This window comes from Protopterus annectens, chromosome 10.part0 (assembly GCF_019279795.1).
Source record: "Protopterus annectens isolate FY-2018-M chromosome 10.part0, PAN1.0, whole genome shotgun sequence".
Taxonomy (NCBI): domain Eukaryota; kingdom Metazoa; phylum Chordata; order Ceratodontiformes; family Protopteridae; genus Protopterus; species Protopterus annectens.
The window spans coordinates 1,712,824,479-1,712,849,700 of NC_056744.1; the positions used below are offsets into that span (position 1 = coordinate 1,712,824,479).

A 25,222-nucleotide genomic window follows, 5' to 3' on the forward strand; every position below is an offset into this window, starting at 1 on the left:
AAAGCAAAACAGAGGTACTTAATCCACTCAAAGACTCTCTTTTCTCCTTCTGCTGCTGTAGAACTCTGCAGGACACCCAGGCAGGCTCTTGCTGAGGTAATACAAGCGCAAAAAAAACACAGAAACATGGCTTTTTAAACAGAAAGATGAAAGGGATAGAAATAGCCTAACATGGCCAATAAAACTACAGATTCTGAGCTGAAACCACTCCTCCAATGACAGATAGGCTGCTCAAAGCTCACTACTCTCACTGATGAACAGAGAAGCTTCCTTCTATCTTAGTAAGGTCTGGGCAACACAGAAAATACCAAACAGCCCAGAATTCAGTGAGATCTGAAAACCAGACTCTTCTGGTTAAATAAAGGCAGGAAACGAATAGAGAGAGATGATTTTTTTTAGAAAATTAGAACAGATATAGTAATACAAACACTTTTGAGGCAGAAAAATGGCTAGCACACTTGTGTGTGTAGCCCTCAGCAATTAAACAGTTGAAAAACACTTAAAAACAATCAGTTAAACTGCAAACAATAACAGAATTTAAATAAACAGTTCAAATAAGTAGCAAAGTTAATAAAAAATGCTAGGAATAGTGCAGTTAGCGAAAATAAGCAATAAAAAGCAAACAGAGATACTTAATCCACTCAGTGTCTCTTTTCTCCTTCTGCTGCTGTAGAACTCTGCAGGACACCCAGGCAGTTATATTTTGAATTTCCACTCATTATAAAGAATCAAACATATGCTTCCAAGTTCTATCAGACTGTATTATTTCTGGGAGGAATAAAAAAGTTGGGTTCAATGAGCCTCTCAAATCTGTAGTTGAATCCCATTTAATACTATGCATTTTGGCAAAGACTATTCTATCTAAAGCAGAACAAATGGCTTGACAACAAGACCGGACTAAAAAAAATTATATATATAGTTTTATTACTTTAAAAAGGTAGTGCTGTTTTAATGTCCAAATGTGACTAATATTTGCTATTTAACTGTCAATCACATGGTGTTACAACTGTAAGGTACATTCTGCAAAAAGTTGATGGGAGAAAATGACATAATATGAAACATTGGACTCCAGAACACACAAAATCCTGGGCTGTTCCAAAAGTTATCCAGTGATATTAAATTAAAGTATAAAACTTAGTGTATTAATCATGTTCTGAATCAAATTAGAGTAAAACAAAAAAACTGTAAGTTGGGTACAACTTCTTTACAATCTATACATTACCAAATTATACAGTTTTTGATGCCCAAAGTGTGTTGTTTTCGCATTTTATTTTTTTTTTCATCAGTTACTGTACAAGCTACTGTATTTCTACCCTAAATGCATCCAGAGGAGATTATAACTTTCTAGTGCAAAACTGCTGTGTTACATGAAGCTATAATGAAAATCTTAAGCAAAGAAAAGGGGAAACAAAGATTAAAGTGAGAATTAAGAAAACAGACTGCTGCAAAAACAAATATATAGTTTCCTCTTCACCCCTCCGTCTCCTCCCACTTTCTTCCTCTAACTCTATTTATTCTTTTTATTCACTATTCCTCCCATTTTGACACTTTTTACCTGTGCTTGGAATGTTCATGAATACATTTTAGTTAAACAAATGTCTTAACAGACTGAATCTTACAGAACTGGCGTTGATTCAAGTGAGAGTACACACTGGGAAAGGAAATGGTGTTTAACACAAAACAAACAAATGGCCAAAGCTGGTGTCATATAAAAGCTACGAATCTGGAAAGGAAAAAGGGTGCAAGATTTAAATTCATCAATGCCTACTGGCAGACAGTTAAGTATGACGTTTTTGGTTGTCAGTAAGCTGGACTAAAACTATCTAGAACAGAGTCTGAAATAACATTAAATATGAGAAAGTCTTTTCTACTGAACACAAAAAATGGATTTTGACAATTCTTGACCAAATGAAGAAATGTTCACACACTTAATGTCCATATTTGTATCACTGAATACTGCAGATTCAGTGCCACGATTAAGTTACAATGAGACAAAAGCATTGTGTGAGTGTGTGTGTGTGTGTGTGTGTGTGTGTGTGTGTGTGTGTGTGTGTGTGTGGGGGGGGGGGGGTTGCCTTTTGAGTGCCTTACAAGTGCTGCTGCCTTAAATGCGACAAGCTAGTCCACACAAGTAGCACTGCAGGTATGATTGACACTACAGTGTTATCAGTGCTGTTGTTGTCACACAAGTAGCACTGCAGGTATGGTCGACACTACAGTGTGATCAGTGCTGTTGTTGACCACACAGGTAGCACTGCAGGTATGATCGGCACTACAGTGTGATCAGTGCTGTTGTTGACCACACAGGTAGCACTGCAGGTATGATCGACACTACAGTGTGATCAGTGCTGTTGTTGACCACACAAGTAGCACTGCAGGTATGATCGACACTACAGTGTGATCAGTGCTGTTGTTGACCACACAGGTAGCACTGCAGGTATGATCGGCACTACAGTGTGATCAGTGCTGTTGTTGACCACACAGGTAGCACTGCAGGTATGATCGACACTACAGTGTGATCAGTGCTGTTGACCACACAAGTAGCACTGCAGGTATGATTGGCACTACAGTGTGATCAGTGCTGTTGTTGACCGCACAAGTAGCACTGCAGGTATGATTGACACTACAGTGTGATCAGTGCTGTTGGTGAGTTAATTCAAAATAATATTATGTACCTGTAATAATCCAAGAAACTGCAGTGCTGGACACAGCAATTATCCAGCTTATAAATAAATAATTCTTAGAATAGCACTTTAATACAGGAATTAAAACTCAGAATAAATACTTCACTTCCTATGATAAGGCTACACTTACCTACTGATACCAAGCTTTCATAGTTCTGAACCATCACTTCCTTGTGTAGCTCCCTGTCTTGTTTAGTTAACATCTTCCACTCTTCTTCTGAAAAAGTGACAGCAACATCCTCAAATGTTTCTGGTGCCTGTAAAAGAAGCATGGCGTTCTTCATCCCTGTTTTTTTTTTTCAATAATTTTTATTTTTACATTAATAAATGTCACAAATAAAAACCATCTTACAACATGACCGTGTGCATGTATATATATATATATATATATATATATATATATATATATATATATATATATATATATATATATATATACACACACATACATACATACACATACATACACACATACATACATACACACATATATACATACATACACATACACACATATACATATGTTATACATTGATGTCAAATACCACAGGATATAGGTCATACAACATATCTATTTACACTATGTACATAGATACTTTCATTGTTAATTCCACAGTTATATAGACAGTATATACATTCGTAATATCCAAGTTATTATTTAATATATGAACTTGTATGTGTTCTTTGGTTCCATTATAGTGTATTTCTAAGTTGCTGTGTGATGAATTATGCTAATATGATGTTAAACGTTTGTTCCCAAATTTCTCTGGATTTCATGTTTTTGTTTCTTTTATCTATTACTATTTTATGAGCTAAAAGGTGTTGCACAGCTACTTGTTTAAAACCCTCCCAAGAGATATTTATCGTATCTAGCCATTTAAAAGCTATAAACAGTTTCATTAGTAGGAAAATTGTTAAAAGTGTATTTGCTTGTTTTCTTGAGATGTTGGGTGGGAGAATCTGTAACAGAGTGAATTCCCAAGTTAATGTTGATGTTTGATAACCCGTTTTTTGTAACTGTACCTTGAGAGAGTTCCAGAGTTTATAGACACATTTACAGCTCCAAAATACATGGATTAAGTCAGCTATCGGGTCCTTACAGTGTGGGCAGAAAGGTGATTTTGATGTGTTATATTTGTGTAGGATTGCAGGTGTAAAATAAGCATTATTATTGATCATGAGCTGAGTGTATCCTAACTTTTTGAGGGGTAGAATCTTCAGTGTTAGATTGATTGCCTGGCTTATTTGCTGATCATCTATGGATGGTTTAATTTTTCTCCAGTAGTTAGAGAAGAGGAGGTCCTTCTGGTATTTGATTTCATTTATCATTTTATATGAATTGGTAATAGTTTTCTTTGTTGTGATAATAGTTTTCCAAAGCCTGCTACAAGTTTCTATGTCACTATTGGTCATAGTAATATTTTGGAGATAACTGGAACACAGTTCTTTGATTTGTCTTAGGATTATTATGTGTAATTTATGGAGGTTTAAGTTGGTCCTCATTTCTTGTATTGAACAGTTAATGTAGGGATAGATATCTTGGATTGTTTTATCTTTTAGTTTGGGAAAAGGGAATAAGTCCCGCATCTTATTGTTTATTTTTAAATTTGGGTTTTTATGAAGGGGTTGCAGTATTGTCATGGCATGTCTAAGGTTCAAGAATTGAAAGAGTTTTTGCGCTAGGTTGATAGAATGTTTTAAGGGCTCTATAATGTTATAAGTTTGTATTTCTTTCTGCTTCAGGAATGGAAGTGCTTTGGGATTGAAACCTAGAGCTTTAATATATCTATAATATATTGTCACCCACAGAGGAGACCAATTTTCCATTGAAGGGTTATGTTCAGCTATTCTCAATATTCTGTTAGTGTTAATGATCGAGTAGTACATTTTAAAATCTGGTAGATTTAGTCCTCCTTTGCTTTTGGGGAGTGTTCATTTTGGATAGGAGATTCTGGTTTTTTTGGGTTCTCATATAAATTCTGCTAGGAAGGTATGAATTTGTTTGAAGAATTTATTATGTATTGTTGTCTGTGATGTCATGAATATATACATTAATCTAGGTAAAATGTTCATTTTGATTATTGATACTTTGGCCAAGAATGGTAGTTTTAGGTTGCTCCATCTTTTGCAGTCTTGTATTATATTTTGCCATTTAAGGTTTACATTGTGTTGGTAGAAGTCTTTGTTACTCTGGAAAAAGGTGATTCCCAGGTATTTAGTTTCTTCTTTAATTTTTATTTTGTTTAACAATGGTATTAGTGAGATGAGTTTGGGTGTTTTTAGGGGGAAAATATTAGTTTTATTAAGGTTTAGTTTGTAGTTAGACATAGTCGAGAAATGTTCAATTGCAGCTATTATTTTGTTTATATCTGAATTTGGTGTAGTGCAGTATATGTTCAGATCATCTGCAAATGTAGTGAGGTATATTTTGAAGTTGTGTATTGATAGAGGATTGTGATATGTATTTTGTTTAATGTATAGAAAGAGTGGTTCTAGGTATAGGTTAAACAGGAAGGGTGATAGTGGGCATCCTTGTCTTGTTCCATTTTTTATTAGGATCCTATTTAACCAAGTTTTATTTATATACAGAGATGTGTATGGGTTGCCATAGAGAGTTTGGATGATCTGAATGAAGTTATTGGGTATATTAAAGTAGGGTAGTGTTTGGAGTAAGAATTCTAGATTAACCCTATCAAATGCCTTGTGGGCATCCACTACCATTGTGTAGATGTTGATATTGTATCGGTTGGCGTAGGATATTAGTGCATCTAATGTTAATGTATTGTCACTAGTCTGTCTATGTGGTGTAAAACCGGATTGTTCTGGGGAGAGGAGTTTTTCTATCAGATTTTTCATTCTGTTTGCAAGTATAGAGGTAAATATTTTAGTATCTATATTTAAGAGGGAGATGGGTCTGTAGCTGTCGGGGTTTTTTTGGGTCTGTGTGTTCTTTTAATATAAATATAGTTTTAGAGGCATTAAACTGGATATCATTTATTTTATAGTTTATTATGTAATTCAGTGTATAGTATAGTAGTTTGGCTATCAAGGGGGAAAATGCTTTGTAAAATTCTGATGCGAGTCCATCCGGACCCGGAGCCTTATGCACTTTTAAGTGTTTGATTGTTGTAATAATTTCACTGATGGATATTGGCTCAGTTAGTTTTTTTTTTGTTGGTCTAAATTGAGTTTAGGGAATTTCAGTTTTTGAAGAAAAAGTGTTCTATCTTCCTTTGAGGTTTGTAGTATTTGTGCTCCGTATATTTGAGAGTATATTTGTTCAAATGTTTTAATAATGTCTTCATTTTTTGTGTAGTTTTTGTCTCTGTAGTTTATTTCTGATATATTGGAGGCATTTTTGTGTTGGCAGATAATTCTGGCCAGAGCTCTAGATGGTATTTGAACTTCTTCTGCGTAGGTGGCTAACATTCTGGCTTCATAGAAAGATAGGTTCCTGGTTTCTAACATATATAGATCCCTTTGCAGTTTTAAAAGTTCTGCTTCTGTTAGGTTCTTAGGGTTATTTATTAGTTCTTTTTCAAGATGCTCTATTTTCCCTTTCAGTATATACTCCTCTTTCAGTTGTATTTTTTTATAGTATGCTGCTTTTTTGATAAACAATCCTCTGATTTGTGCTTTGGTTGCAGCCCATTCTATGTCAGTTGGTACTTGGGAGTTAGGGATATTCTTCATCCCTGTTTTTTACAGCATGCAATAGAAAAAGCTACAGTTTTCAAATGGAAACTTTGTCATTTGCTATCGGAGGTACAGTTACTATGCTAAAACAGTAACACAGTTCAGACCTTAGCCAAGAGTAAATGGTTGAGAGACAATTTCAGTAAATTTTAAAAGGTAATACTACCAGACACAACAAAATAACCTGACACTTTGTTCGTAGACAGCAGTGTGGAGTCAGAGGTTTGGACGACATTAACAATTCAGTCAAGAAAAAGAATAAAATGTCACCATTTAACAGCACAGTCTCTATGCCAGGGAGTTTAAATGGTCTTTATCACATACTTCTCTAAAGTAGCAATAACAATTCTAAACATGAAAAAATTCCTACTTTAAAGCTTAACTTTTACTAAAGTAAGAAAATGTGCATACCTGCCACCTTAGTAACAATGTGTTTAAGAAGAATTAAAGGTCACAAGCTTAAAAAGTTAAACTATTTTTAAGAATTAGATACAGATCACAATTTACAATACATCTTACTAAACAAAGACTCTCAGATTTATTTATTGGTTCAGTCCATGTGCATGTAAAGTGCTGACTTTAAAATGCATGCAGTTTTTAACAAAAAGTATTTTATGTTCACAGATCTGTTACAATTAACTATTCTCAACAGGAAAAAGTTCATAGTCTTCTATATTAAGTTCTATTCCAAGAAAATGCCCAACTTGAGACTGTCTATATATATATATATATAGAAATATATATATATATATATATATATATATATATACATATATATATACACACACACACACACACACACACACACACACACACACACACACACACACACACACACACATGCACACCTTTTGATAGTAGTTAAAAAAATCATAAATGACCCGATTTGAAATACAGGCCAACCCTGTTCTTAACAATAAACTTTTATATTTTTGTGTTTCCCTCTAACATGCATTTTTATATCTTGGACTTTATATATGGACAATTTCCACATCTTGTATCATAAATTTATCACTTGGAACCTGCATAATGATTTACACTTTTACCCTTTCTACCCTAGGTGCACTCACAAAGCTCTCTCCCTCTTAGCACTGGTATAGCATTAAAGCTGACCCAAGTCTTCATTACAATTTCTGTTGTTTTAAAGAAAAGCAAAAACATAGCAATTTTCCATCTGTTTTCTATCATTTTGTCAGTTTGTTTTTGACAAGTGACTTGCCAGGTTTGTAACACCGACTTGCCTCCATGGGCTTCCTTCTTTTTTATTATTCTCCTGTCCTTGCAGTACATTATAACACTTTACAACAGCTAAGAGAAACGCAAAACTCAAAAGGTACAGTGATAAGCAGTTCAGTGAAAAATACAGTTTGAAATTATGAGAAGTGAATAAGAGTAGCCAGCCCAGCAGCTTTAATATTTTAATGCATTAAACAGAACAGTGCACAATTTAGTTTTATTTACAGGTAGCCAGTGCACTTTTTCTTAAGGCTAAAATGTAATGTTTCTGAAGCCATAAAAACTGTTTTTCCACACTGGGAGGGAAATAGAGATGAGAAAAGAACAGACAGCAATCAGTGTAAGTGGGAAAGCAGGCTGTAACATGCGTTTTAGCATGAGTAACCATAATTTTACATTAGGTAATGCCTGTGGGCTTGGCTATTGATTTGGGGCAGTTGTTCCTATCTACATGGTTAAACTTCACTTGGTGAATATATATATATATATATATATATATAGTTTTGTGCATTTGGTTTAAGTTATACAGGATAGGGTGTTCCAAGAATGTATTTAATGTTTTGTCTGTAGGTTTTCATTAAAACAAAATGTCTTGAAAATGTGAAGTAGGTTCAAATGGAGATAAGAGACTGTATAAAATATTACACTGTGAAACATGTGCATGTAAGAAATAATATGGAAATACACATTCAAAAAAACTGTCATGTATCACAGAAAGGAACAAGAGCTTTTTAGCATAATGGCTGCTCTATCAATATTATCTTAGAATGTAAATGTCCTTACAGGTATGGGCAGAAAGTAGCCAGTACTGAATTGCATTAAGAAATGAAGAGTGCAAACTGCAATGCTGCAGAAAACATATTGATAAAGAAATGAGCATGTGAATTTATCAAAGAAAGGATTTCAAGATGGATATTCAACAAGACAACACGAGAAAAGCTAAAAGTGAATAGTAATACTGATAGCTAGAGGGGCTCCAATACTTCTAGAAGAGGAAAAGAAAGACAATTATGTTAGATTTGTGGTGGCAAAGGAGGGGGATTATGCTGGCATGTATTTATATTCCACCTAAAATGGCTATACAGAGCTTAATAAAATTTTGGTTTAAATAATCAGCTTTCAGCAGGGAATATTAATAATAGGTGGTGACTGGAATTAAATTTACAACAGTGAGGCTATATCTTGGGGGCCTAGAAGGAAAATACAATGAAAGAGGTTAGGTTTCTGAACAAATTTATTAATCAATTTAGTACGGAAGATACAAATTTGGTTGAATGAACTCTGACAAAATTTATATATTATTCTTCAGGTTACAACAGCCTTGGATAAACTGGACAGAAATTATATTTCACAGGAACAAGTACATTTAATTGAATGCTTTGACAATCATCCAATAACTATTTTAGATCATGCACAGATACAAATTAAGATAAAAATGCATGGTAATGAGAAAAAAATGAGACACGACTTTTTCCTCACCTACCTGTTTAAAAGAAAGGAATTTAAGTAATGGGTAATGAAAATTATTCAAAAACAGTCAATAGAGATAGCTAGTGAGTGCAATAAAATGAAAATGGAGTTTAAAATAGGGTAGGAATAAAAACAAATATAGTTAAGTAGTACTAGGAATTATTTAGAGCAGTTGACAAAGGTTAAAGTAATGCAGAATGCGGGGAATCTCCGAGAATCAGAAGAGGCACAACTGCAGAGTGGAAGACAAAAAATAAGGGACTTCCTCAATAATACACATGAGGTTACAAAGATCGTTGTTAAGCAACTAATTTCTGATAACAAATCTGGAGCACAAAATCTTTTAGCACAACTTATGCAACAGAAAGTTAAAAGTGCTGTCATTAAACTTAAGGAGCCTGTGGCAAGAAAAAATAAATAGGAGATCCAACTGAGGTTTAGACATGTTTCTGAAATTTTATAAAACTCTGTATAAAGAAAAAGTATGTGGAAACCAAAAATAGCATAAATAGCAATATTTATGGAAAACTAAATTATGCCAAGGTTAAAGGAAGAGGAGACTCAACAAGTAATAGTAAGACAGGAGGGGATAACATAAAACTGGAATGTATAAACAATCTGCTGGGAATTCTCCAGGAAAGGATGGTACTTCAGTAGCAATTAGAAGGGAATATAGTGATAAAGATCTGGAAGATTTTGTTTAATAGTATTTTACAAGGTGGGGAAGCAACAGGATCTTAAAAGAAGGCTGTGATGGCTGTACTAACAACAACAACAAAAAAAGGTAAAGTCCCAGCTTCATACAGACCCATTTCAACTGTAAATCATTATTATAATGTATTTAGGCTAATACTAGAAAAAAGAATGGCAAAGGTGATACCAACATTGATAGACATTGATCAGTGTTATTTTGAGAAGGAAAGGTAAACATTTCACATTAATAGAACAGTGATGACCCAGACTGAAGCAGAATATAAGAAAATTATGTTGTTGGTGAGTCTTGATGTAGAAAAAGCATTCAAAACAGTAAGATGGGATTTTGTGAGTAGGGCAATGGAAGCATTTGCATTCCCTGATACAATAATAAGGTTATTTAGGGGGATACATGAAGGATTTGAGGCAAGACTTACTGTTTATTCACAGGGTAAGTGAATCAGTCTATTAACCCTCTTCAACCACAACCAGAGCTAAAAGTCCAGAAAATACATTATGGTCTTTCAATCAACAAATTAAGTATGCAGCAAACTTAAGAGCATAAAGTAAGATTGAATGCTAACAGGAAAATATTAACAGATCATGTCAGAGTGTAATGAGAAAAGAAAAATATCTACAAAATGGAAGCTAAGATATGCATACAATGCAGTGCAGTCACACATATAATACATAAACTCCAATGCCCATGTGAAATATATGCATACAAGATGCCACATTAAGAGGTTGAGACAAGTTTCTTAAATGCATTCTATTACTCATGATATGGGATGGGAGTGGGTGGGTTCTTCTCTGATAAGTTGTGTCTGGACAGAGGAACCAAGCGGGGTATCCTTGTTCCCCCCCTTATTATTTGCTTTTTATTTATAGCCGTTCACAAAGAAAATAACACTCAGAAATTCAGGGATATGGTTGGTATACAGTAATCAAGAACCATTAGTTTTATTTGTAGATATTATTTTGTACTTCACAAATCCAGAAAAGAACATTCTCAGTGTTCTGGAAAACTTCGGGACAGTTTCACGTCTTTTTGGAATATAAAATTAATGAAGACAAAACAAAGGCTATAACCATCAATTTTGTAACTCACAGATCAACTGGTTCAGCAGTACCCATATTTATGGTGACATAAAATTAAATATTTAGGAGTATGGATTAGAAAGACTTCAGTTATGGTAGCTAAGGATATGAGGGAAACGAGTAAACAAAGCACAAGACAAAAACTGAGAAACTAGAAGCTCTTGTTTACAGATATGGATAGTAAAATGCAGGCAGTGAAAATGTTTTTAGCCCCTTTACAAATTGGGCACATTTTTATCAACCATAGAAGAGGTTAAGGACAATGATTAATAAAGAGTTGAAGCAATTTGTCTGGGAGTGAAAGAGTATAAGAGTTCAGTAGAATGAGCTGATCCTCCAAATACAATGCGATGGTTTAGGATTATCTGATTTCAGGGGATATTTAGAGCTACACTGTTAAAGGCTCATAAACATAAGACAATTAGAAGGGTATAACTGAAAGTGGAAAGTAATGATGATGAAGCAGGGTGGCAGGGAGTTCAAGAAGTGAGGGAATTGAGAAGGGAGATTTTTACTAATAGGGACGACTGCAACTAGTGGTACAGAAAGAGACAAGAGGGGGGCTGGAATTTACTGGAAATAAGTGGCAAAGGAATCAACCAAATAACTAGGCAGGGAAAGGCAATAGACTCAGATGAGACCAAGAAGAATATTGGACTGAAGGTTGGAGACTGCCTTCCCTACCAGTGAATGATCTCAGGGTACAGACAAACAGAAAGGGATATGGGAGTCATAAGTGAAAGGCCTGCTCTGATAGAGTTTTTAGTTGAAAGTGAAGGGATAATTAGGAGGTTATGAAAGATTGGGAAGAGAGACTGGAAAAGTAATTTACAAAGGAACCATGGGATGACATATGTATGACCCCCAAGTATGCAACAAAGTCCAGATGGTTTAGGAGTTTTGTTTGGTAGTTTCTGCCTAGGTATTTTTACATCCAAATTAACTTCAAAATAAATTTTCCTCAGAGAGATAGCAAATGTCAGCGGTGGGATGGGGAAGAGAAAGTTAAATGAGAACATGTTCTGAGGAGTGCAATGAGCTGGCAGATTTAAAAAAATATTTTACAGAGTACTCCTGTCAGAAATATTGGGGGGGGGGGGGCAAATGGCTGCAAGTAAGAAAATTACTCTTTTCTGATGGGAAATAGGATCTAAATTGCCTAGACATAGTAAGGCCTTATTAAGTTTAATTCTGTTGGCTGCAAAATAAACAAAAAAAAAACAATTTATATAAAATGGAAATCAAAATCTAAAATAACTGTAGTTTAAAGTATTGAATATTATGAGAGAAACAAAAGAGGAGCACATTACTTAAAAATGGAATTTGTGGAAACAATACATACAGAATAATGTTGAGGAGGAGTGAGGTTTAAGGGATGACAGGAAATGAGCAATTTACATTATGTTGGGCTGAATGATAGTGGTTATGAAGAAGGAAACATATGCAATATATAATGTATGTAAATGGAAACATGCTAATATGATTTGTTTACTTCTCCATTAATGTGCCTAAGTTTTGAGTGATAATTTAATAAAAAGTATTTAAAAAGGAGTCCTGTGATTATTATATCTTTGAAGGTAACACCAATGCTGTAGATTGTGCAACTGTTACATAGGTTCATAGGTGGTTACTAGGCTACTGTCCCAATGGCCTTTATAAGCCTAGCCATGTATACACAATATAACACTAGATAAACCCAATATGAAAGATCTTGCCTAAACACAAGATCTTGGTTAGCATTGACAGCCCATATCTAAGAGGGTCAAAGGTGAAATCCCTGGCAGGAATTTACAGTTTCCCATTCAGTCTTTCAGGCTATGCTTAAACAGGGTCATAGAGGGGCTCTGTTTGATGTCAGTTGGTAGACTACTCCAGAGGAGTGGCAACCTCTGAGAGACATATCTGTCTCTCCAGCAGGTCCTATTTATGTTGCAGGCCAGGTTAAGGTCCCTGGAGCGGGTGACCCTTGTACCATTTGACTAGCAAGTGTACAACATTTCCCTTAGGTTTGCTGAGATTGCTCTGTAGGACAGGCACACAGTCTCCTTTATGTAGTCTGGACCCTACTGAGTACAGCGAAAGTGACTTCAGTCTGTCAATGTATGACATGTGCTGGAGACCCAGAATTTTCTTGGGTAGAAATCTCTGCCTTCTCTCAATTTGCTGCAGGTTCCTGGTAAGGTGCATACCAAAGGGAGCATTGTATTCGGTTACTGGCATGATGAGGGTCAACTACAGGGAATTATGACCTCTTTCGTGTTTGAGGCAATGCCTTTGCTAATGAGGTGTGCGACACAGAACGCCTTTCTTACCACAGTTGACAAATGTTGGTCAAAGTTGAGGCTACAGTCAACTTGCTTTCCCAATTCTCTCACTACTGAGTTGTTACTTGGGGTATTATTATCATTTTTACCAAAGGGGAAGGTAATGCATTTTTTAGCACTGAGTTTGAGTCCATGGCTTTGGCACAAATCACTGGTTTGTGTAAGTCCCTCTTAAAGTATATTGACATTGTTTGGGGAATCAATGATTTCACCTAATTTGCAGTTGTCGGCAAACTTAGTCAGCCACAACTCCTCCGGAATATACTTCTCAGAAATTCAGGCCAAAACAAACAATAGGGGACCCAGTACTGACCCTTGTGGAACCCCACTGGTGACTGGTTTGCTGGTTGAGGTAAAGTTCACAACTTTGACTGAGTGTGATCTGTCAGTGAAGAAGTTAGCAACCCACCTGATGGCATAAGGGCTGATACTGAACTGGAAGAGTTTATCAATGATGCTGAATGTGGGATTGTGTCGAAGGCCTTGGCTAAATCAAGGTAGGCTGTATGCACAGATATGCCTTTGTCTGTGGTTCTGGTGATGTTTTCAAAGAAGTCCAACAGGTTTAACAGGCATGACCTACCTTTGACAAAACCAAACTGTGTTGGATCAACGGTTTGCAGATCATATATCCTTTTTTATAAGGTCCATGATGATTCATTCCATGGCCTTACAGATAAGGCTGGTTAAGCGTATGGGTCTGTAGTTCCCAGGGTCTGTTCCTGTACCCCCTTTATGAAGGAAAATGACAGTTCCTGTTTTCCACTCAGCAGGGGCAAAACCAGTACTCAGGCTGTGGTTGAAGAAAGTAGCACTTTTTATTGCTAACTCATGTTTTAGACCATTTAAAATGCAACCTGGAATGCCATCCAGTCCCATAGAGGCTGTGTTTTTGGTCTTAGAAAGAGCATTAATGACTTGCTGTCTGGAGATGCTGGGTGGGGGAGATGAAGAGGGAATGCTTTGTGGAATGTTTGGAAGGGATAGGGGGTGACATTTTTGCCAAACCTGTTAACTAATAGGTTAGCTATGTTTGCAGGATAAGTGTGTGTGATGCCACCCACATCTAGTTCAGCACACATCTGGGTCCTACCTTTTAGGTTACAGATATAACTGAAGAATGCCTTATCGTCATCCTTAGCTATAGTTGCTAATTTTTTTCAAAGTTGCCCTTAAAGGATTTTACAAGTTGTCTTATTTATTTGCTCAAGCAGAAGAGGGTGTTCTTCTAGTGTTGGCACCTTTCCTTTTTATTATTAGACAGCAATTTCTTCCTCTTGTTTTATAACTTATTAATGCTAGATGTCCACCAGGGAGGCTTGTTTTTTCCCCGAGGTTCTTGTTTTGATCTTATCAGGTACAGCTGTGTCAATACATTTCTATAAGTGTTTCTACAGGGAAATTGTGTATACCTTAGTATAGTTGTCAATACCATCTGTGGGAACAGGAGCTTGGAAGCTATTTATGCCATCCCTTAGAAGAATATAACTAGCTTCAGTGAAATCTTTTAGCCTGATTCAACCTAGGAGGGGTTCAGTTGTTATAGCTACTTCAAATGTGACTGATCTGCAATCAGATTTACCAGTGAGGGTCCTATACTTGTGGTGGTGCAACAGTCAAACATGTTGGTGAGGCCAAGCTCAATAATATTTGAGCCCTTTGTGGGGCTGCATACTATTTGTCCAAGGGCATTAGTGATAAAGTCCAGGAACCTTTGTGCAAGTATGTTGGTACTCATATAAGTTTCCCAATCAATGGAGGGATAGATAAAATCACCCATGACGAGTGTTTGGTTGTAATTTGATTGAGTCAAGTTGGGTCAAATAAGCAGCATGGGTATCTTGGTTCACTGAAGGGGGCTTATAGTGAACCATGACTTAAACGGGGGGGGGTGTCTTACCCACAGTTAGCTGAACTTGGAGTAACTCAATGGTGTTTTCTTGTCTAACTAATCTAGAGGTGTATTTGTCTTTGATGAAGACAGGTACTCCATCTTCTTTGTTTCTCACACGTTCATTTTCCTGTCTGAAAGTGTGGAAGCCATTGTAGCCATGTAAGGCCAGGTTATTCTCTGGGGCCTTGAACCACGTTAATGTGACTGCACAGATGTTAACATCCTCCAGGCACAGAAGTGCATCCAGAGAGTGCAGTTTCTGATTTAAACTAGCATTTAGCAGCATAACCATTAATTTATTAGACAGTGATATTTTCATGTCAGAAATTTTGTTCTTGTGACCTTACCTAAAAAAAAGATACTATGGAGGAGGCACGTGCCTTAGCCAGTAACCAAAAGCCAAGAGGTGACAGTTGAACACCATCTCTGGTAAGGCAGGAACTGGATCCCCCTTAGAATGACACCAGAAACTAAGCCAACTGTTGAAGCCAAACACTTTTTGTTTATTTTGTGAAATCATCGTCGGTGAGGGTAGAATATTGCTCAAGGCTAGGGACATACCTGCCTGGGACACATATTCAGAGAGCTCAATCATATCTCTGAATTGAACAATTTAACTAATAAAAAAGCTCAAAGCTGAGTTCTGTGCCAGCAACCTTCAATTAGGTGAGTCCTAAATGCACTCTCCTCTCACAAGGGACTGGGGGGGGGGGGGGGCTCTCCAACAAAAGATAGCCTGGTTTAGTGCTCACTTGAACAAACAGAACCAGATTCAGCAGGTCTGAATCTAGTCTATGCTTCAGCAGACAAAAAGTGCAACAAATCAGCAGGAACAGTATTAAAACAGCAATATAGCAAAAATACAGTTTAAAAGTAAAAAACTATCCTAGTGCAAACTAGAAGCCATAATCGAAACTCCTAACGATGTGGACATCCTACAAAAGGGCCTCACTGAGACAGATGCCTGGTGTCAAAGCCATGGCCTCAAGCTCAATGCCAAAAAGTGCATTGTCACCCCTTTGATAAAAACTCTGTACCCATGAACTACAACATAGGTGGTAGTATATTTAACACCGAAAGTGTGATAAGAGACCTTGGGACACAGGTGGACAGTAGTCTCTCCTTTGATTATCACATCGCCACAGTAGTCAGAAATCCTTCTATGTGGCACACCTCATCACAAAAGGTTTCTCATCCAGAAAAAAAGAGGTCATTGTTCCCCTCTACTCATCACTCATTAGACCCATTATAGAGTACAACGCCCCTTTTGGTATGTACCACACAAGACATCTACAACAACTGGAAAGGCCTCAGAAATACCTCACAAAGAGGATTACCAGCCTCAAACAGATGCCCTATGCAGATCGTCTCAAAAAACTCCAGCTTTATTCCGTCGCATATCACCTACTCAGAGGTGATCTCTGCCTAACATACAAAGTTATGTCAAACCCAGAGCTGTTGGACATGCTCCACTTAAAGAAATCCCAATCCCTCCAGGCTACATGCTCTGGGGACCTAAACCTTGTCACCACAATAAACAGAACATGCCAGAAGGATGGATTCCTGTCCCAGAGACTTCCCATACTCTGGAATAAACTACCTATCTATATCAAACAAAGCTCCTCATTAGCACTCTTCAAGAAAAATCGTGATGATTGGATGGGAAATAGGAAATTCACCCCGAGGATCACTTCTGTGGCTCTGCTTGACAGTGGCACAGGAAAATAATTTTCTTGGGTGGCAAAAGCCAGGGTACCTTTTTGGCTGGGCTTGTATAGGCCCTAGGGCCGATAGCCTAGTACCTACCTATGAGCCTATGAAAATACAGTCTAAAATTGGACTTATGGTTAGCACAGTGCAACAGGTTCCTTGGATTGCGCAGATGAATATGTTACAGTAAAGACAACCTGGAAGCACATTACAATTACTGAATGTGTAGATCTCCAAAGTCAAGTTCTGATGGCCTAAAAGAAGTCATATATTTCTTGCATGAAACACACGAGGGAAAGCAATATTACAAAGGAACTTAAAAGAACAGCAACCGTTCCATACTGTAAACAAACCTACCAGGAAACAGAACGTACGGAATACTGTTTGTTTTTCTAAGGAGATGATTGTTAGTTCATATCAAGTTTTAAAACCATTGATGTGCAGTGATCATGGAGTCATAAAGGTCAAACTACTGCCAGATAATTTTATCAATCTGAAATCTAAACCAATGTGCAGAAGAGTAGACTATATATGGAAGCAAAACAGTCATTAAGTAAAACTAATTGGAGTGAATCCTTCAATGGAAAGACAAGAGAAGAAAACGGGTGATTTTTACAAAGAAATTGTTTGAATGTAAAAAAAAAAATGTTTAAAATCAGGATTTAGCCACACAATACTTTGGGAGAATACATTTTCCACAAGAACAAGATACTTAATCAAGATGAGAGATAAAAATATAAGAAACATAAAAGTAGTTGTGTACACATCATAAATGTAGATGTTAGAGTGTATTCACTGTTGCACACATCACATTTGGGTTATCTGCCTGCAGGTAGCCCTCAGATGACCAGAATACCAGAGGCTTAGTATTTCTGCGTTGGTTGCTGTCACTCCAGGACTGACATCAGTTCGTCAGTGGCATGAAAACAGGCAGCCGACGCCATTACATCAGTTTTTCTTGCCCCAAATGTTAGGAGCTCCCAAAAGTGAGCTAAATTATGGTGGAGTAACACCACCAGTAGAATGTAAATACCAATAGCCCTGTAAGGGTGAAGAAGAGAGAGAGAGAGAGAGAGAGAGAGAGAGAGAGAGAGAAGGGGGCTGGAGGGTGGGAAACCAGGACTGCAACAGTGAATATACTCAGACATCTATATTTATGGCAAGTGTATACAACTGTACTATGTTCTTTGTGTTTCACTGTTGCAGTCATCACACTTGGGTTGATTCCCAAAGCTGAGGATTGGGTGGAGGCAGTCAAGAAGAGCTGGGGCTGGCTAGAATGCCCTGCAGGACTGCAGTTACAAAGCCTGCCCTGGATTTAGAAAAGATAGGCAGGTGGTAATGCTTGGTGAAGCTATGAACAGAACTTCAGGTTGCAGCATCCAGGATGTCCCTGGTAGGGACCCCTCTGAGGAAGGCTGTAGAGGTTGAATTTGCCCTAGTTGAATGTGTTCTGACCCCCAGTGGGGGTGGTTTCCCATGGTGTTTGTAACAGAAATGGATGCAGTGTGCTATCCATTGGGAGAAGGTATGTTTTGATATGGCTTTGCCCTCTGCCCCTGGTGCAAAGCTGACTAATAACTGGTCAGACTTCCTAAAGGGCTTAGTCCTATCCAGGTAGAATCTGAGTTGTCTGTGCACATCTAAAGAGTGCAGGATCATTTTCCCCTTATGTTGAGGTTTAGGGAAAAAGGTGGGCAAATGAATAGATTGGTTGAGAGCCACACTGGACACCACCTTAGGCATGAAAGGTGGGTTACTCCTGAGGGAGACCCTGTCAGCATGAAAAATTATGAAAGGTTCCACAGCCATAAGTGCTTGTAACTCAGACACTCTTCTAGCTGAAGTGATGGCCAGAAGCAAGGCTGTTTTCCAAGAGAGGAATTTTAACTCAGCTTAGGCTGCAGGCTCAAAGGGGCGAGCGTGAGCTTTCCAACATAAAGTTAAGGTCGCAAGCAGGAGTAGGGGCTCTCCTTGGTGGCCTTAAGGTGTTAGCCCCTCTCAGGAATTGTTTGATGAGAGGGTGAGAGAAGAGCTGTGGCTCAGTGCTGTAATGTGCAGAGATGGCAGTGACATGGATTTTAATGGAAGAGAAGGATAGGCCCCTGTGGAGTAATTCTGCTATGTAATCCAGGATGAGAGGTAAGGGGGGCTGTGCTGGGTCAGCTCCTTTAGTCTGGATCCAGGAACAATACCTTTTCCACTTGTCAGCATAGGACTTTCTAATACTGGGTCATCTGGTTTCACTTATGACATCCAGGACTTGTTTGATTAGGGCAGCCACTGGAGGAGAAGTCAAGGAATAAGCCAGGCTGCTAGATTCAGTGTCTGCAACTGTGGATGTAAGAACTCTCCCTCCTGTTGAATCAAGAGAGGTGGACACTGGGATAGGTGCCATGGAGGCAGCAGGGACAGACTGCACAGCAGTGGGTACCAGTGTTGGCATGGCCAGTCTGGGGCAATCCTGACTGCCCATGGTCTTTCTTCCCTTATTTTGAGTAATAGTCTGGTCAGAAGAGGTAGAGGGGGAAAGGCATAGATTGAGAGGTTTGCCCACTGGAAGGATAGGGCATCCACTTTCCAGGCCTTGCTGGGAGGTTCCCTGGTGCAGAATTTTTTGAGCTGATGGTTGTAGGGGGAGGCAAACAGGTCCACCTTCAGGGTACCCCATTTCTGGGTCACAAGGATGAAAGTGTTGTGGCTTAATTGCCACTTGTGTGGGTCTAGGAGATTTCTGCTTAAGTTGTCTGCCAGAGAGTTTTGGTTGCCTGGCAGTAATTGAGCTTGCAGATGAATATGCATGGCTGAGGCCGTGTTCCAAAGGGTCATGGCTAGCCTGCAGAGGGGGAAGGAGTGGGTTCCCCCCTGCTTGTTGATGTACCACATTACTGTGGTGTTGTCTGTTTGATAAGTAGAGGCCCTGGAGAGAGTAGGGGACTGAAAGCTGTCAGGGCGTGCTGAACAGCTAGCAACTCTTTTTTGTTGATGTGCAGATGAATTTGGTTTGGGCTCCAATGGCCCTGAATGCATCTGTCATCCAGGTGAGCACCCCGGTCATAGTCTGATGCATCTGTGGTTAGGGTCTGGGCGGCGTGGGGTTGTGAAAAGGGAAGTCCCTTGTTGTGGTTGCATGATGCTGCTCACCAAAGAAAATCTTTCCTTAGACAGGGTATCATAGGTATAATAGTTTCCATGTCCTGTGAATGTTGACACCAAAGGCTTTTTAAGTACCACTGAAGTTTCCTCTTAGGCAGTCTGGTATATGGAATTAGTAGAATGCAGGAGGCCATGAACCCTAGAGCTTGCAGGATTTTCCTTGTGGATAACTGGGTTCTGATGGCCAGTTGAGAGAAGTAGCCTGTCAGATAGGCTTGTTTTTCTGGAGTTAAAAATGCCATCTGGGATGCCGTGTCCAGGCTTGCTCCCAGGAATACAATTTTTTGACTAGGGACAACTTTGGATTTCTTCTCATTGATAGTGTACTATAACCAACACAAAAGACTACAGCTCTAAATCAGGTGCAATAGTTTATTAGGTTTAGCGCTTTCTTCTCGTAATAGAGACTTCCTCAGAACAAATACACAATGTTAAACGCAGCCCCCCTTAAATACCCATAAATCAAGTAATTAATTAAATTAGATCACATGACAATGCTGAATGAACAACAAATATAAAAATGAATGAAATAAATACACAAATATACATGTTATATAAATACATTCCTGTTAAAACACATCCAATAAAAACACTAAAAACAATTAAGTATCATTTAACCTGTTATGTGTTTCAGTTTTAAAGTACAAGCTATATTTGTAACCTCATTAATTCCTGGATACTGTGTTGCCATTTTAATTTGCAAATATCTAGGTGCAGGTCTATAGTTTTTCCCTGTGGATCTTTTGCAACATTGTCAACTACCAAAAACTTGAAACAGTGATTACAGTGCACCTTAATATGTCAAAATAGGGCGTTAGTAATTTTCCCCTTCCTTATGTCATACACATGTTCACTAACTCGAGTTTTAAAAGCTCTTGAAGTCTTTCCAATATAAAAAAAGGGCACATTTCGCACTTAGCCAAATAAATTATGTTTACACTATTGCAATTAAAATGCCCTTTAATAAGAATGTTTTTACCATTGAGTTTAAATTTGTCCTTGGTTTCTAGTATGTAGGTGTAAAAATTGCACCTCCCACACTTAAAATTACCAATGTCTAGTGGAACTACTACCAAACACATCCTTACCCAACTCGAAATGATTTTTAAAAGACCTATCTTTTCTAAAAACTATTTTTGGGGTTACCCTACCCACTTTGTACTCTACATTATGACTGTAGCTCAAAATGTTCCAATTATTGACAATAACCTCAACAATCTTTTCTGCGTCCAAATTAAAGGTCGTAATGAAACTTAGGCCGAACCCTGCCCTTATTCCATTATTCACATTAAAATTCTGTTCTGGGCTAGGCCTTATTGTTCCACTTAAAATGGGTCTATACAAACCCTTAGTATGCTTTTCCACTACTTCCTGACTAATTCTTTCCAAAAATATTTCAAGGTAATCCCTCTTAACAAACATACTAGTAATAAAATTAGCCTCCTCTAAAAAATGACAATATAAACTGACCATTCTGGCCACCCTAACCAGTTGGCCCTTGACAATAGACTTCTTCTGATATAAGGGGTGCCAACTACTAAATTCCAAATAGGAATTTGAGAAAGTAGGTTTTCTGTATATATTAGAGCACAGTTTTCCTTCACCAATGTTCCAGGACAAATTTACATCTAAATAAGAAATATTCTCTTTACTATAATGGTAGGTGAACCACAAAACATCCACAGTATGGTTAATATAAGTAAAAAAACTCTTTAAGTTGTTCCTCAGTGCCCTTCCACACCAAAAACAAATCATCTAGATATCTGGTGTAGTGCAAAATATTGGGCCAATATACACTATTCATTAAAAATTCCTGCTCCCAGAAAGACATAATGAAATTGGCAAAAATGGGGGCACAAGTGGCACCCATTGCAATACCAGTCAACTGTTTAAAATACTGACCTTCAAATTGAATATAATTGTTACCTAAAACAATATCCATAAGAGCAGTGACCTTATTAATAGAGTCCTGATCATACATTTTGAGTTTTTATTAACTGTCTTTCCAACCATTGAACACCCTCATTATGGGGTATAACACTAAACAAATTAACGACATCTATAGTAACCATAATCACTCCAGGAGATATACTAATGTGCTCTAATTTCTCTAAAAAATGCCAGGAATCTCTCGTAATATAACTGAATTTTAACAAACCCTTTTGTAAAATGTGATCCAAGGACTTACTAATAAAACAGATCTTTGATCTATGTCCATCAACAATAGGGCGAAATTTTAAATTTGACAGACCCTTATGAATTTTCAGTATTCTGAAAATATTAGGTATCATAGGGTGGTCATTTCTCATATATTCATATTCATCCAAAGAAATCTGGCCTTGAAATAACATGTCATCCAATGCCAAATCTATCTTCCTGTAAGCTATATGGATCTCATTAAGGGAACTTTCCTCATAGGTCCCATCCATCAGCAAGGAATTTATTTTGTCTAGATATTCACTTCTATTCATTAAAACCACCCCACTTCCCTTGTCGGGTTTCATTATCTGAATCGTTTGATCATTAATAAATTCTCCTAATAAATCACATTATTTACCAGTTAGGTTACCAGGACTTACAAACTGGGAACATTTAAAATGCTGTCTAATATCTTTCTCACAAATCCTTTCATAGGTACGTATAGCGTTGTTCAATGGTGGACTAAAGGCACTTGGTCTTGTTAGCGTACCCTGCCCACCTTCTCCAAAATTGTCTTCATTGTTAAACCATACTTTAAGGTTTAGCTTACGAGTAAAACATTTTAAATCAATAAGAGTATCAACAATATTCCCCCTTCTAGCAGGGACAAAAGTAAAACCTTTTGCTAAAAGGTTAGCGTGTTCAATCCCCACTACTTTGGAGGAATAATTAAAAATTTTAAAATCATTAGCAGTATTGTTGACTATAGTACAAAGGTCACAAAAAAAACATTTTTGTCATTGTCTGAATTTACAAAACTATTTATACAAAATTGCCCAGGGTTTTCCACCTCCAAATCGAAGGTCAAACCATGATTGGTAGTATCCATAGCATCAACACACGTTTGGTTGTCCCCCCACCGTCCACATCAATTAAAAGAGGGGTGGGCACATCCACTTGTCTCCCTATATGATTAATCCCACTTGAAACAATGTTCTCCACCATAGGGCTCACCACACTAGTAGTGGGATTAATAAAACTGGAAATAAGGCAAGTACTTTCCAACCCTATATGGCTTGCTAACAAATCCAAGTTTGCATAACATAGACCTGATTCAATTAATTAATTAGAATTAACTGACTCAAAACCACCATTCTCAACTGCCCCATTATTGTAATTAAAAGATTTTATCTTACTGTTGCATAGGTCAGCATTGTTAACAACTTTATCAAAATAATTTTGGTTATCAAAATTTAAAAAATTAATGGCGAAATCCAAATTGTAGTCAGCACTGCAAATACAATCAATTAAATCCATTTCAAGCCCTCCGACTTGTTGCACGTTAACAGCATTTTTGTTATTATTATTAAGGCAACAAACCTCTAGGCTAGAGTCGGACAGATGGCCCTGAATGCACCTGCCATCCAGGTGAGCACCCCAGGCATAGTCTGATGCATCTGTGGTTAGGGTCTGGGTGGTGTGGGGTTGTGAAAAGGGAAGTCCCTTGTTGTGGTTGCATGCTGCTGCCCACCAAAGAAAATCTTTCCTTAGACAGGATATCATAGGTATAATAGTTTCCAGGTCCTGTGAATGTTGACACCAAAGGCTTTTTAAGTACCACTAAAGATTCCTCATATGCAGTCTGGTATATGGAATTAGTAGAATGCAGGAGGCCATGAACCCTAGAGCTTGCAGGATTTTCCTTGCGGATAACTGGGTTCTGGTGGCCAGTTGACAGAAGTAGCCTGTCAGATATGCTTGTTTTTCTGGAGTTAGAAATGCCATCTGGGATGCCGTGTCCAAGCTTGCTCCCAGGAATACAGTTTTTTGACCAGGGACAAGTTTGGATTTCTTCTCGTTGATAGTGTAACCCAGTGAGGTTAGTAGGTCCTTTACAAATGTCAGGTGCTGCAACAGCTTTCCTGACTGTCTGCCAGAATCAGGCAGTCATCCAAGTAAGGGTAAATTTGAATATTTCTATGTCTGCAATAAGCAATGGTTGGAGCCCGGCATTTTGTGAAAACTCTGGGAACAGTGGATAAGCCAAAGGTAAGTGCAGAAAATTAATAATGCATAGATCTTGCCCTGAAATGTAGATATTTCCTGCAAGAATCTCTGCTTGGGATATGCAGATAGGCCTCTTTGAGGTCTAGAGTGGCTAACCAGGCATCTTTGGGCAGCACAGGGAGAAGCTGCTGCAGAGTGAGCATTTTTAATTTTGGTACCACCAGGAAAATGTTTAGAATGGATAGATCTAAGACTGGATGCCATGTGCCCTCTTTTCTGGGTACTAGAAAAAGCCTGGAATAGAACCATTGACCTTTCTGATCTGCAGGGACAGGTTGAATTGCCCGGATGGAGAGCAAGGAATGAACTTGGTTTTGTGCCTCTGCCCAATGATTTGGAGGAAGATCTGGGAATCCCTTTGGGGTTGGCAAGGTGTGGAAATAAAATGTATACCCCAGGGACACTATGTTGAGGACCCATCAATCGTTGGTGATGGAGGCCCATTTTTCTGCATGGGAGGCAAGTTTTCCTCCTAGTGGCATGGGCAGACAGGCAGAGGTGAGAGGAGGAGTTGAGGAGTCATTGGGAATTCTTTCCATAAGGGGGTGGCTTAGCACTCCCTGGTTCAGAAGTGGAAGCACTCCATTGTTTAGATCTTTGCATACCCTGAGACTGCTGTCTGGGGGTCTGTTACCCCTAGGTCTTGTCTGAAGAGGCCTTGAGGGGGCAGGAAAGGACCAATGTTTTGAGGGACAATGTCTAATGAATCTTGGAGGTTGGACTTGCAAAAAGTCTTTAAATGTCTGCATAGATTTAGCTTTTTCTTCCTTCTTTTTTAAAACCTCTTCTGTTTTGGTACCAAACAGATTGTCTTTGTTAAGAGGTGCATCCAATAATTTTAATTTGACAAGATCTGGCAAGTTATGTTCCTTAAGCCAAGCATGCCTTCGAAGTACAGAACCTGTGACTGCTGCCCTGCAGCATGCTTCTAGGGCGTCAAACCCACATTGCAGGGTATGCTTACTGATTTGGCTTGCAGAATGCATAAGTTCCTGTAAGTCTTTATTTTCTGCACAGTCAGGAAAGGTAGATAATTTTTGTTTAATGAGTTCCAT

General features: G+C 38.0%; 1 protein-coding gene across 1 annotated transcript in view; it reads right to left on the minus strand.

Moving 5' to 3' along the window:
• Positions 1–25,222, minus strand: part of LOC122814458 (E3 ubiquitin-protein ligase TRIM39-like) — a 64,123-nt gene that overhangs the window by 6,880 nt on the left and 32,021 nt on the right. The window contains exon 5 of the mRNA XM_044087038.1: positions 2,815–2,941. Within this exon, the coding sequence (XP_043942973.1) occupies positions 2,815–2,941 (127 nt within the window). The remainder of the gene's footprint in view (positions 1–2,814; positions 2,942–25,222) is intronic.